This window comes from Apium graveolens, chromosome 5, assembly GCF_009905375.1.
Source record: "Apium graveolens cultivar Ventura chromosome 5, ASM990537v1, whole genome shotgun sequence".
Classification (NCBI taxonomy): Eukaryota; Viridiplantae; Streptophyta; class Magnoliopsida; order Apiales; family Apiaceae; genus Apium; species Apium graveolens.
In genome coordinates this window covers 207,804,519-207,818,987 of record NC_133651.1, presented here as the reverse complement: position 1 = coordinate 207,818,987, position 14,469 = coordinate 207,804,519, and the positions used below count along the sequence as shown (strand labels likewise).

Here is a 14,469-nt window from a genome sequence, read left to right as displayed (position 1 = left end):
CTTGCTTTATTCCTTGTAATTATGCCATCACTGCCAGTTTTATTTCAGAACACCCACTTTGTACCAACAACAGACCTGTTCTTTGGTCTTGGTACTAGGGTCCAGACTTTATTTCTTTCAAATTCATTTAACTCTTCCTGCATTGCTTGCACCCAATCAGCATCTTGAAGAGCTTCTTCCACTTTCTTTGGTTCAGTCTGAGAAAGAAAAGAATGATAGAGACATTCATTTGATGTAGCTGTTCTAGTTCTGACACCTGCATCGGGATTTCCAATAATTAAGTCAGGTGTATGTGCTTTAGTCCACTTCCTTGCAGATGGAAGGTTATCTCTAGAACTGGATGCTCCCCCATGATCCATGCTGTCTCCATCAACATTTTCTGATGCTCCCCCTGAAATTATGCTCTCTGAGTTGGATCCTTCAGTATTTGAGTTTCCAGAAATATCAGAATCTGAGTTTCCAGAATTATCAGAACTTGGCCCATCAGAACTTGAAGAACTTGTTATAGGTTCTGATGCTTCCTGAGATGTGGTTGGATCTTCAATATGCTCCCCCCTACACAGGTGCATTTTCCTTTGACGTAGTCACCACAGTTTCAATAATATCAGAGTTTAATCCATCAGAGTTTGCAGTATCATGATTTAGACTCTCAGGATTTAGACTGTCAAGATTTACAGAATCAGAATTTAAAACTTCATTTTCGAATCTTAGTTGATCATGATTATTGAAATCTTCAAGTCCAGTAATTTTCTTATCATCAAAAGAGACATTGATAGATTCCATTAGGGCTGTCAAACGGATAATTCGGATACGGATCTACCTATATCCGAATCCGGACCCGAATCCGAAAATCCGTATCCGTATCCGTATCCGAATCCGGAAATATTTAAAGAATAATATCTGAATCCAGATCCGACGGATACTATCTGGATACGGATAATATCTGGATCCGAATCTGATTTTCAATCAGATTTTTTTATTTTATATTTAAAATTAAAAAAATTGAAAAAAAATAAAAAAATAGTTAAAAATAAAAATTCATTTTTAAAAATTAAAATAAGTGATAAAGTGATTTAATTATATTTTAAATTTTCAAAAATTAATTTTATTTTTCTTTTCAATATAAACGTATTCTTTAAATTGTTGAACTCAGATGATTTTTTTCTATATGTCTATAAAATTTGTATAAACATAATATTTAATATATATATATATGTGTGTGTGTGTATGTGTGTGTATACATAAACACACTATAAATTTAATATAATATATTTTCAAATTATTTAAATATTAAATATAAAATATATTTATTCAGATTCAGATATTATCGGATACGAATATGCCTATATCCGTATCCGTATCCGCAATCGTCGGATTCAAATACGGATAATATCCGCTTTGTGTCGGATACGGATAATATCCGCTTTATTTCGGATACGAATGCGGATTTTTCGGACGAATATCGGATTTTTCGAATTTTTTTGACAGCCCTAGATTCCATGATAACCCTTGTTCTTAAATTGTAGACTCTGAAGGCTTTTGTGGAAAGTGGATATCCAACAAAAATTCCTTCATCGGCTTTTAGATCAAATTTGGATAGCTGTTCAGGATGAGTCTTAAGAACAAAACACTTGTATCCAAATACATGAAAATACTTCAGATTTGGCTTCTTTTTCTTCACCATCTCATATGGTGTCTTTCCATGCTTGTTAATGAGTGTAGCATTCTGAGTAAAACAAGCAGTCTGCACAGCTTCAACCCAAAAGTAGGTTGGCAGCTTTGCTTCATCAAGCATAGTTCGTGCAGCTTCAATAAGAGTTCTATTCTTTCTTTCAACAACTCTATTTTGCTGTGGAGTTCCAGGAGCAGAAAATTCCTGCTTTATTCCATGGTTTTTGCAGAACTCTTCCATGATCAAATTCTTGAACTCAGTGCCATTATCATTCCTTATGATTTTCACAGAGTCTTTGACCAATTTATCCAGTTGTTTGACATGATCAATCAAGATAGATGCAGTTTCACTTTTTGTGTGCAAGAAATACACCCATGTGTATCTGGTGAACTCATCCACTATGACCATAACATATTTCTTCTTTGCAATAGACATGACATTCACTGGACCAAATAAAATAACATATAGTAGGTGATAAGGCTCAAGAATTGATGATTCAGTCTTGCTCTTGAATGAAGATTTTCTTTATTTTGCCTTCTGACATGAATCACAAAGGCCATCAGGAGCAAATACTGATTTTGGCAGTCCTCTCACAAGATCTTTCTTGACTAGTTCATTTATATTGTTAAAATTTAAATGAGAGAGTTTCTTGTGCCAATTCCAGCTTTTTTCAATTGATGCTCTACTCAACATACAGATTGTGGAACCATCAGTACTTGTTGAAAGCTTGGCTTCATAAATGTTACCATGCATGTATCCCTTCAGAACAACTTTGCCTGTAGATTTTCTTACAACTTCACAGTGTTCTTCAAAGAAATCCACATGATAACCTCTGTCACAGATTTGACTAACACTCAGCAGATTGTGTTTAAGTCCTGAGACCAGAGCTACTTTTTTAATGATGACATTCCCAAAATTGATATTGCCATATCCCAGAGTTTTTCCCATGTTGCCATCTCCATAAGAAACATCCGGGCCAGCTTTCTCCACAAAGTCTGATAACAGGGCTTTATTTCCCGTCATATATCCTGAACAACCACTGTCCAGAACTAGGATGTTCTTCCTGTTGCCCTTTAAGTCAGCAGTATCAGAACTGCTATCAGCATTTGCCATCAAGGCATAGTTTTCCTCATCCTCAGAATCTGAAGCATCTGACCAGCTTTTCTTCTTTGTGACAAGAGCCTTTCCTTTGTCACTCTTCCCTTTTCTGCAATCAGGAGATATGCGGCCTTTCTCACCACAGTTGTAGCATTTAATATTTGAGTAATCTCCTCTGTCAGACTTTCCTCCTTTGCCTTCAGATTTTCTGAAACCTTTCTTATCTGAACTTGCACCTTTCCTGGAAAACTTCTTTCCTCTCCTGAATTTCCTGTATGCAATCTTTGTGATTCCTTTCACCATAAGAGCACACAGCTTCATCATCTCTTCATCAGGGTCCATTTCAGGTATACTTTCAGTTTCTGAGTCATCATCAGTATCAGAACTTGATGACTCAGTATCAGACTTTGTGATGAGAGCTTTTCCCTTGCCTTTATTTGAGGCAGCAACTTTGGGACTTTCCTCCTCAGCCACAAAGGCAACTGTCCTTGACTATCTTCCATTCCTCTTGCTTCTTTGTTTCATCTCAAGTTCATGAGTCTTGAGCATCCCATAAATTTCATCAAGAGTTGTTTCATCAAGATTATAGTTGTCTTTTATTATTATGGCCTTCAAATCCCATCTTTCAGGAAGAGCTAACAGGAATTTAAGATTTGAATCTTCAATATCATACTCTTTGTCAACTAGTGACAAATCATTCAAGAGTTTGAAAAATCTGTCATATAAATCAGTTAATGACTCATCAGGATTTGAGTCAAAGTGCTCATACTCTTGAGTGAGTATAGTCTTCCTGTTCTTCTTGATTGAATCAGTTCCCTGACACCTTGTTTCCAAAGCATCCCCATATCTCTTTTGCAGTCTTGCATTGAATTACCCTGTTTGACATGACATTATCAATGGCACTATGCAGCAAGTGTCTTACCTTTGTATCCTTTGCAATCGATGATATATCTTCAGCAGTGTAATCACTTTTCTCCTTTGGTACTGACTTTGCTGGCTGACCTGCGACTTCCACATAGAGTTTGGTTGGCATATGGGGTCCTTCATTAATCCTGTCAAGATATTTTGGATCTGTAGCTTCCAGAAACATAGCCATCTTCACTTTCCATATGGAATACTCAGAAGATCTCAATATGGGAACTCTTATAGTCTCATATCGACTATGGGTGATGGTTTTGGAGTTTCTTCAGTTTTGGTGGGCTTGGTTGGAGTTTCTTCTTCAGACTTGATTGTTTTTGGATCTTAAACTGTATGTGTATTAACAGATCGCTCTGATACCACTTGTTAGGTCACACACACTGTAGAAGGGGATTGAATATAGTGTTTACTATAATCAAATCGAATATAAGAACTCAAGTAACAGAACACAGATTTTATTCAACACAATAAACTCTGTTACAAAAACCTGTTCTCTCTCAGTGATGAACAAATTATCACGAGAGCTGTTAGGGTTACAATGAATAATAATTTCGATAAAGATAACACTTATAGTGTAAACCCTATGTCTGTGTTTATATACTACACAGTTACAAGATAATGTTCTAATTGATATGGAATATAATTCTTCTTCCTAAAATATATCAACTAGTTATCTTTTCTTCCAAGTATTCTATTCTTCATAGAATTCTTTCTTCATGCATATTTCTTCTTGTATTTGTCTTGATCTTCTTTCCTTTTAATCAGCCGCCTGCCTTATCTAAAAGTCTCCTTAAGTCCTGATATTATCTCCTGATAAATATCTCCTGATAACTTATGTTCTGATAATTTAAGTTCTTATATCTTAAGTCCTGACTTCAGTATAAGTACTGATTTCCAGTTAAGTACTGATTTGTCCTGTTAAGTAAGATCTGAAAAACTTAAACACAAATCATATTAGCCATGACATCACAAATATATCTAACAAAGCCATAGAGCAATCTTTGGCAGAGGTGCAACCAACCTCGCAAACAAGCCAAAGAGGCAGAGCAATGAAAATGGACAGATCTCCAAGCACGAGGTATTGAAGGAGTAGTCGAAGCCCGAATTGGGTGAATATTACGAATATAAGGAGTGAATGGAGCCCTCTCTTGAGCTATGACAAAAGAACGAGTAGATACATTGATTAAGAACAAAGGGCTTCGATTAAGCACATATTTGAGGTAAATAAAAACAGAAGGCTCTTTAGAAAACCTGAGGCTCCGTCATCTTGGCAAAGCAAAGATAAGAAGAAATATCGTGAATACCACGAGTCATCCGGACACAACACACACGAGTGTCGGCAGCTAAAGGATGAAATCTAAGCGTTAATCAAGGAAGGTTATCTTGGAGAATGGGTGGTGAAGGAAGTATGGAGACATAAAAATGGTGTCATAAAAGTAAGAGAAGAAGAAGGCCATACACCTCGGGGGTCTAATAGAGAAATGCTGGAAGAAAATAAGTTTGTCAGAGATGGTAGCATCCGAGTGATATATGGAGGATATCCTGGGATGGAGTGTAATAATAGGGCCATGGCAAGATACACAAGGGAAGCTCAGTTTAGACCACTGAATGACATCCACAGGGTGGAGACTCGACCACCTAAGATATTTAAGGGAGAGTCTATGGATATCACCTTCAGGAAAGCAGATGCTAGGTGGGTTCACCACCCCCACAAAGATGCCTTGGTCATTTCTCTTCAAATCGGGACTAAAAATGTCTACAGAGCCTTTGTGGACAATGGAAGCTCAGCAAACATCCTTTACTACAGCACCTTTAAGAAGATGGGGTTATCTGATCAGGATATGTCAGGAGAGGATTCTTGGGTCTAAGGTTTCTCTGGTGAAGGAGTTAGAGTCATGAGATCAATTCGACTGCCATGTACCCTAGGCGAGAGTCGGCTGTCCGTAACAAAGATGCTTGAATTTAAGGTCCTAAATTAGGAGTCATCCCATAATGTGCTGTTAGGATGACCTTTTCTTAGGGAAATGAGGGTCATCACTTCGATCCACCATCTTACCATCAAATTTCCAACTCTAAATGGAGTTGGCAGCATAAAGGGCTCTCAATATGATTCTCGGGAGTGTTATAGGCAGGCTATGAGGGGTTTTAGAAGAAAGGATGTCCAAGTCGGAGATGCATCGGATGATGAACAAGAGAGAAGTATCGAACAGCCAATCGAAGAAATTCGGGTCCATTACTATATTGAACAGGAAAATGAATGCTCCTCTGAATTGCCTCCGACAACGCTGTTCTTAGAAGATGCTATCAGGACTGAAATGTTGGAAGATGAAGAGCCCCCAAATGACATAATCCAAGCAAATTTCAATGGGGAGCGGCTTGAAGGGAGAGATGATATTTTGCAAAGTCTTGGACAAGATGTATATAAGGTAGATGCCCCTCTGTTCGAGGGCGTGCCCTTATCTTTAGGAATCCTGAAAGAAGTAGATGCCCTTGTATGTCAGGGCGCGATTTCTACCATCCCAAATCTAAAAGAAGTTGATACCCCTGTTATATAGGGCGCACATTCAATAAGAAAGAAATCTGATGCTCCTTTCCAAGAGGATGCGCCTTCTCAGCAAATGGATGAGAATCATGATCAGCTTCACTTAGACCCACGGATACCAATGCCAACAGAGAAAATGGGACCAACGGAAGATATAATTGAAATCCTGGTCGATGAAAAGGATTCAAGCAAAGTTCTAAAAATTGGATCTCAGTTGGCTCCAAGATTGAAAGAAGGGATTTCCATTTTTCTTTTGGCAAATCTTAATGTATTCACGTGGAGCCATTCTCACATGGTGGGAATTGATCCAAAAGTCACGTGCCATCGATTGAATATCGATCCCAAGCATAAAGGGATTCGGAAAAAGCGCAGGGCTGTAAGTGGAGAAAGGGTTGTAGCCTTGGCTGAAGTGGTGGATAGACTCTTCGATGTTGGGCTAATCAGAGAATCTTTTTACCCGGAATGGTTGGCGAATCCATTGTCAGTGAAAAATCCTAATGAAAAGTGGAGAACATGCGTGGATTTCACCGATCTAAACAAGGCGTTTCCAAATGATAGCTTTCCTTTGCCAATAATTGATCAGTTGGTTGATGTTATGATAGGACATGCTCTGATAAGTTTCATGGATGCATACTATGGCTATAATCAAATTCCTGTGTATGGACCTGACCAAGAGCACACTTCCTTTATTACTGACAGAGGTCTGTACTGGTACACCGAAATGTCATTCGGTCTAATCAACGCCGGAGCAACTTACCAGAGGCTGGTAAATAAATTGTTTAAGAGGCATATTGGGAAAACAATGGAAGTGTATGTGGACGATATGCTTGTAAAATCGAAAAGAGCGGAGGATCATATAGCAGACTTGGCTGAAATGTTCCACATTTTGAGAAGATACAGGATAAAGCTGAATCCTTAGAAATGTGTGTTTGGTGTGGAGTCAGGGAAATTCCTCGAGTTCATGGTAAACCACCGAGGAATTGAGGCAAAACCTGTAAAAATCAAAGCTCTCTTGGACATGAAATCACCCACTAGCGTTAAGCAGGTACAAAGTCTGACGGGAAGGATTGCAGCTTTGAATTGATTTGTTTCAAAGTCTTCGGATATATGTAGGGAAATCTTTAAAGCAATTAAAGGGATGGGAAAGGATTTCGTGTGGACCTCGGACTGTGAAGAGGATATTGGAAAATCAAAGAACAGTTGGGAAATCCTCCAATGTTGACCAAGCTAGAAGATGGAGAAAGGTTGATTCTTTACTTGACAGTATCAGAATACTCCATCAGCGCAATATTGGTAAAGGAGGAGGGAGGTCACTAGTCACCGGTGTACTATGTAAGCAAGAGGTTGTTAGATGCGGAAACTAGATATACCATCATGGAGAAGTTAGTGTATGCCCTTGTCCTTGCAGCGTGAAAGCTAAGGCCGTACTTTCAAGCTCATCGAATAGAGGCCTGTGTTGGTGAGACTGTGTAGTTGTATGAACAGTTACGTGATAACTCAACACGAGAATATGACAGGTTAAATACTACGTCTACACAAGAAATAAAAAGAAATGAAGACAAGGAAAATATAATGAATCAAAATATTAGAGGAAGGCTTGAAGTCTGTTTATAAGTCAATGAAAGAAGTTCATTAATATGATCATGCCTCGGTGAAGAATAAAGGATAAAGACTTACAGGGTTTCAGAAATGATGAAGATTCAGTGTACAAGTGTCACCGGAAGATTTCAGTGTATTGACATTGATTGAAGATAGATAGTGTTCGAAGCATAGGAATCTGAAGAATTAAAGACAAGGTATAGGTAGAGGTTAAAGAAGACATCTGTAGTCTTGAAGTTATACTCACTGACAGGAGTTCATTTATAAGTTCAAGTGTTAGTGAAGAACAGTGAATGATGTATTCAGGATTGTAGTAGCAATGAAGATGTTGTCTAAAGTACTAGAAAGATTCCAGTGAAAGTACAGTTGTTTATTGACAATCAGTGTTCAAACCAATAAAGTTGAGGTAAGCTTAACAATGTAATCAAGGCTATAATACGAAGACCTGAATCGAAGTTAATCGTCTGTGAACGAAACCAGTTGCACTAGGCTTCAACAACTCATGAAAGGAATTTGAGTATTATTTATAGAAGAATTGTTAAGTTGAGGAACGTACTTGGATTGAACGTTTATCTGTTAAAGTACGAGAAGAGGTGCGCATGGTATACAGATAAACGGCTCAAGGGACTGGCGGAGTTCAAAGTTTATTTTTAACTTAAATAAATTTATTTAATGGACTTTAATATAATTTATTTAATAAACTTAAAATGATTTATTTTATAAACTTTAAATAAGTTTATTTTATAAATCTAAATTAGTTTATTTATATAAGTTATATTTAAGTTAATTTTTAAAAATTAATTTAGTTAAAATTTAAACTTAGGAGAACAAGAAAACAAAAAAAATGAAAAAGAAAAGAAAAAGGAAAACAGAAAAAAACTCACAAAAGTGTACAAGTTAAGTTTGTTTTAGTTTGTTTATTTTGGTTGTTAAGTAGTTGTCGCCACACAGATGTAAACAAATAATCTGAAATATATGTCTAAGGCAATTGTGATGTAGTCACCACAGACTGTTTACTCTTGGTCGCCATAGACAAAATCAAAAGACAGGTAAATGTACTGTACTTCACAGGAGCCGCCATAGAGTATGAAGAGAGCAAGTCAAATATTCTAAGTGTATAAGGATTACACCTTGGTCGCCACTCAATCCTCAACCACATATTTTATTGTATGTTCAGTTTATTTATGTGGTTAAATTTGAGCCACACATTTGAATTGAATATAAAGACTACACTCAACAGCAGATGAGATTCAAGCTATTGGAATAATTTTCTATTCATCTTCTCTCCCAAGAGGTGAAAAATAGCAGCAAAGATTTTCAGAGAAGCTCAATCTTTTTGTCTATCCGTTTAACTTCTCACCGGAGTAACATTATAATGCCCGATTTAATTCTTGTATATTCATAGGGGTATTATAATTGTTACCTGGTTTTTAAATCCTTAGACAAATAAGAGCTAGATCATTGTATAGGATTTGATTTGTAAATCTTTGTAGTAGTTAGGAACTTTGTTGTTCTTAGATTGTAGCCGGTTAATTTATTTACCGTAGTGTAGCAACACCCCTCGAGGATTTATATATGAATATATACTTCCCCGAATATCTTATGTTCCTCATTTTATTACTCCAAACACTATTCATCTCAAGAACACGAAACCACTAACCGAGCACTAAATCTATATCCGCTAAAGATTCGAAAGAATTTTTAATTTAATGATTATCGTATTCAACCCCCCCCCCTTCTACGATAATTCGGGACCTAACAATTGGTATTAGAGCTGACTGATTGATACACAAATCAGGATCCATAAATAAATTTATTTTATTAATTTGAATTTACATAAATTTATTTCTTAAATTCTATTTAGCAAATTTATCTAATAAATTTAATTTAAATAAGTTTATTTTATGAACTTAATTTAAATAAATTTATTTTATAAATTTGACTCAAATAAATTTAACTCTTAAATTTTAGTAGATAGAATTTTTAATTTAAATTTATTTTCCTGGTCAATTTAGCTGCCAAATTTGGTGCCATTTATTTCGTGGTTTACATTCAGAACTCAAAAATGTTATTTGGCAGCTTCGCTTCAGTCTGTGTTGGTAATAATGTAAATGGCAACTACTTTGTTGCATGTTTGGTAGTCATGCGTGAACATGTAGCTTGGTCACGCGCGGAAAGAAGCGTAGCTGTGCACAAATTCTACAGCTCTGAAGTGGACTACACGAAAGTTTGTTGTACACGGACTAGTCTACTTTCTGGTTTGTTTTGGTCACGAGTCACAAAAATAAATCAAGGCAAAAGTACACAGTGGTCACCATACAGATAAAGGAGTCGCTATAGAAATTTTCCAAGGCAATTATGTACACCTCCTGGCACACCCTCTAGTCGCCATAGAACTATTTATATAAGGGTAAAGCTATAATTTCCAGTTACTACTTAACAAAATCTGTAACCCAAAAAAAAATTGTGTTTTATGATTTATTTATTTTCCATAAAAATTTAAAATTTTTTAATTTAAATTTTTCTTAGATAATAATTTACGTTTTATTTAATTTTTAAGAAAATTCGAAATTCTTGAAAATTAGATTTTACGTAAATATTTATTTTTGATTAATTTATTTTCTAAGAAAATTAAAAATATTAAAAATTTAAATTTCTCTTAAATATTAAATTAAGGGTATTGAAAGGACTGGTAGACTCAGGATTACTCCGGGATGTTAAAGATGATTTTAATCTTTCGAAGAAAACGAAGATCATGTGCTATTCAGACTGAATATTCCCGAACACGGATTTTGAAGATAATGGTTTTTTTATTCCAATGAAACTGATTTCAAGACCTACAGACGAAAATTGTGGAATTTCCTCAAAGGCTTACTCTATAGGATACCACTGGGTTTTCAAACGTAGGAAAGGAATGAAATTTCTACGGGTACAAGTTTTCTCGAAGATTTTAAAGACAACTCTATGATTCCAGATTATACAGTCACACAGTGGTTTGTACAAATGCTACATTTATCCGGGAATCAATAAGATCGTATATGAAGGAATTGTGGAGATCAAAGAGAATAGTGGGGACATACATATATCTCAGTTACCTGCAGTAAAATTGGAACCTCGGGACAGAATGTAAGAGTTACTGATAGTTGAATCAGAGAAAGCTCAGGTAGAAGTACTTGAGGGACTGGACGTCAGGGCAGTGTTTCACATGTCGGGGAAGTTTAGTCGCATCAGATTCACAAGTAGTAAATAAGCTATCTCCAAGGATCAAGCCTATCTATTTTGAAGCAGAGACTCTTCAGGCTTCAGTTCAAGAGGTTATTTCAAGACTGAGATTGGGACATAAATAAGATTTAATAGTTACAGTTCTGACAAGATATATGTGTCCAGTAATTATTAGGGGTTTTGCTACAACAGAATAAGAAGCTTGAGAAATAAGGATGAGTAGGGATTCAGTTTAAGAGTTGAGACAAAGGTGGAATGTTTTATTAGGGAAGCAACCAGTCAAAACTTATAGTGCATGAGAAAGAGTTGGAATGGATTAGATGACGAGAATCATGAATATCTTGCTTTCATGGCAATCTTTGAAGATGGTCCAACTCACATATCTCATTTTTCAATTTCTTGAACCGCTGCAATATTTTGTTCTCAGTATTCAATGCATATCTTAGTGTTTAAATGTTTAACACTCGCACAAGCATGATAGCATCACATATAGATAATGCTGAACTAGTTCACTAGAATATTTTTCTGATAACTAGGATTGATGTTTAACTTGTGCATGTTACTTTAGATGATCTTAAATATGTGTTTGGATATTTGTTGAACATGATTAATTGCTTTCATAAGATATATTTTTTCCAGCACTTAAGACCTTTGTTTTTGCTTATTCTCTGTATCCTATTATAATATGATTTGCTCATTTATTCTAAATTATTTCTTAAGATGTATTGGTTCATAATTGGATTGAGATAGCTAGATGAGATATATCAACAAGATTGGACTAGGTAGAATTAGTGATTTATTTGTTAATTCTATTTGTTCCATATCATGCCTGTCTTGCTTAATTCTTATAAATAATATTTCTGAATGACTTCCATGTATTCCCAATACAATGCTTTCTTATTCTTTATGTCATGAATGCATCTCTTAGTACTTTCATTAGTTATAGAAAAAACATTTTTTTTGAACTCAAAATGAAATCATCCATTACTAGTAATCCTTCATGATTACATCGAAGATATCAAGAGAGATATCATCACTCCTAATAGTACGATCAACAACATAATAGGATGCTCTTGCGAGGAAATGAGCTACCCCATTAACAGACCGTCTTACAAAGAACAAAGATACATTTGGTAATTCTTCAAGAAAAGCCCTACAATCATTTATCAGGTCTCCAAAATATGATACCACAGCAGCCTTACTATGAATAGACTGAAAAACTGAGAGGCTGTCTGTTTCAATGATAACTGCACCCCATTGCTTTCTCTTTATCCAACTCAAAGCCTCTTTCACCCCAAGGCTTCCACTACCTCCATATCCCTTCGACCCTCTTTACAAGATGAAATCGCTTCTTCCACAGACCCGCTGTTATTACGAGCCACACATACATAACTATACCTTCCAGTCTCCTCAAAAATGGCAGCATCTACATTTACTTTTATCACTTCACCCTCTGGTCTAGTCCACTTCACAGCACCATTCATCTTCTGTCACAAACGCTGCAAGAGAATTGACATTCCTATCTTGAGCTCTATCCCATTGATTTATCGTGGAGTGAACCAGCGACACCGCTGTGTTTATCCCTGCTCCCTTATCATTCCAGACCACAGAAAAAGCATATTTAGGATTACAATAGGGCAAAGACTACTAGTCCTCCTTATGTAAGGTTGGAACCATTTTCCCCTATCCTAGAGACAAATCTGTCAAGGGTATTAAACCGGAAAAATGTTCAGTCAAAGATAAGAATTAGCATGATAAGGTTGCAGTTGTTGTTATCTCTATTTATAGTAAAATCTCTAATCCAACTGGACCCAAACTGATAAGTTGGGTACCAAGAACTGTTAATCCATTTGTGAGTGCAGGACATAACAGGTCAATTGATTCATATGCATTCTTCGTAATTCATACTCAAGGCATCTGATCAAAGAAAGAGCCTCATAATCAAATGTGATTGATAAAAGCTATTCCGTCAATAATTTTTGGAGATGACAATAAATGTTTTCACTACAGGGCAAGCTATACAGAAAAGGGATGTCATCATGGACTCAACAATTTCTATCACTGATAACAACTAATTATTGGAGTCATTGATAACAATTGAAGAATCTTTCTTGCTGAAGATTCAAGGCACAAAATACTCTTATCATACTATTCTGCATCAAAGGATAAAATGTCAATTCAATAAGGATTAGTGTCTCATTTGAAGCAGGAAGGTTGAGAAGCTTGCTCTTCTTAGAGTAAGGGAAGGATATGCTCGTGGCTAAGATGGAATCTCAGGAAAAGGTAAAGTCAATGGTTTCTACTGTAAAGCTTCATCTGACAAAAGTTTAGCTATGGCAATAGAAGCTCTCACCCTTGAACATCATCTCAAGGAACTTTTTTGTGAAAAGGGGTTAGTGAGAGGACTGCCTCATCTGGAATTCAGAAGGATGATAAATGTGAGGCATGTCAGAAAGAGTAGTCAAAGACAACATCACATAAAAGTAAAGATATACCTTAGTGATGGTGGTTGACTACTCTTATGAAACAAAGTTGTTGTTTGTGCATTCTCAAGACAAGACATCACAGATGGTGATTGATCATATCAGAAGATCAAGCTGGAAGCAACTATAAAAGAAATGATCTTGTGGTCAGCTAATGGGACTGAATTCAAGAAGCATTTCTGATTAATATATGTAATATCAAGAATATTTTGAGATATATTCAGCACTGGGAGCTCCGTATCAAAATGGAGTGGTACAAGGGAAGAACTGGAACTTGATTAAAGCAACAAGGATAATGTCAAGCTAATTAAGACTTTCTAAATACCAAAGGGCTGGAGCAGTCAAAATAGTTTGCAACAAGTAAGATCAAGCCTTGATCTGGATATATACATGAAGACCACTAATGAGTTAATGGCCAACAGAAGCAAACACTGGATAACCTGAAAGTGTTTGGAGAGAATGTTTTATAGAATCAAAAAATGAAATATTTTCAGTTGTTTGACGATCATGGAATTTTTAACTAAGACTAGTTAGGATATTCTTCATGTCTACTCAGTAGAGTCTACAACCTACAGGGCGTTTAACAGAAGATGATGGAAAGTCTAAGTGCACAGTTCAACAACTTTATGCACCAAGCTGTTAAGGAGAAATTAATGGTATTGATGATTCATATCCAAGCAGTGGAATGATAATGTATAACACAACTCATTTTTTCAATGAAGCCAGTCAACAAGGGTAAGGATTTTCAGGAAATCCCAGCAATAGCTTAGGGGAGCAAAAGAAGGATCAACTAGTCAAACACAACACCATATTAAATATCAAGAGGATATTACAAGAACATATCTGCTAAGACAAAGGGTTTGATCTCAATATTATTCCTAGAGTCTAGTTCTAAATGATCCAGATGGTGGAGTAATGATTAGCAGGGCTACAAA

The 14,469-nt window shown here is 36.0% G+C and overlaps 1 protein-coding gene across 1 annotated transcript; it reads right to left on the bottom strand.

Annotated features, from left to right (window-relative positions):
- Positions 1-12,038: 12,038 nt before the first annotated feature.
- On the bottom strand, positions 12,039-12,535 carry LOC141660615 (uncharacterized). Its single transcript, XM_074467604.1, has 2 exons — positions 12,362-12,535; positions 12,039-12,263 (listed from the first exon to the last, which is right to left on the bottom strand). The coding sequence occupies exons 1-2, from the start codon at positions 12,533-12,535 to the stop codon at positions 12,039-12,041; spliced, it is 399 nt and encodes a 132-aa protein (XP_074323705.1).
- Between the last annotated feature and the right edge of the window lie 1,934 nt (positions 12,536-14,469).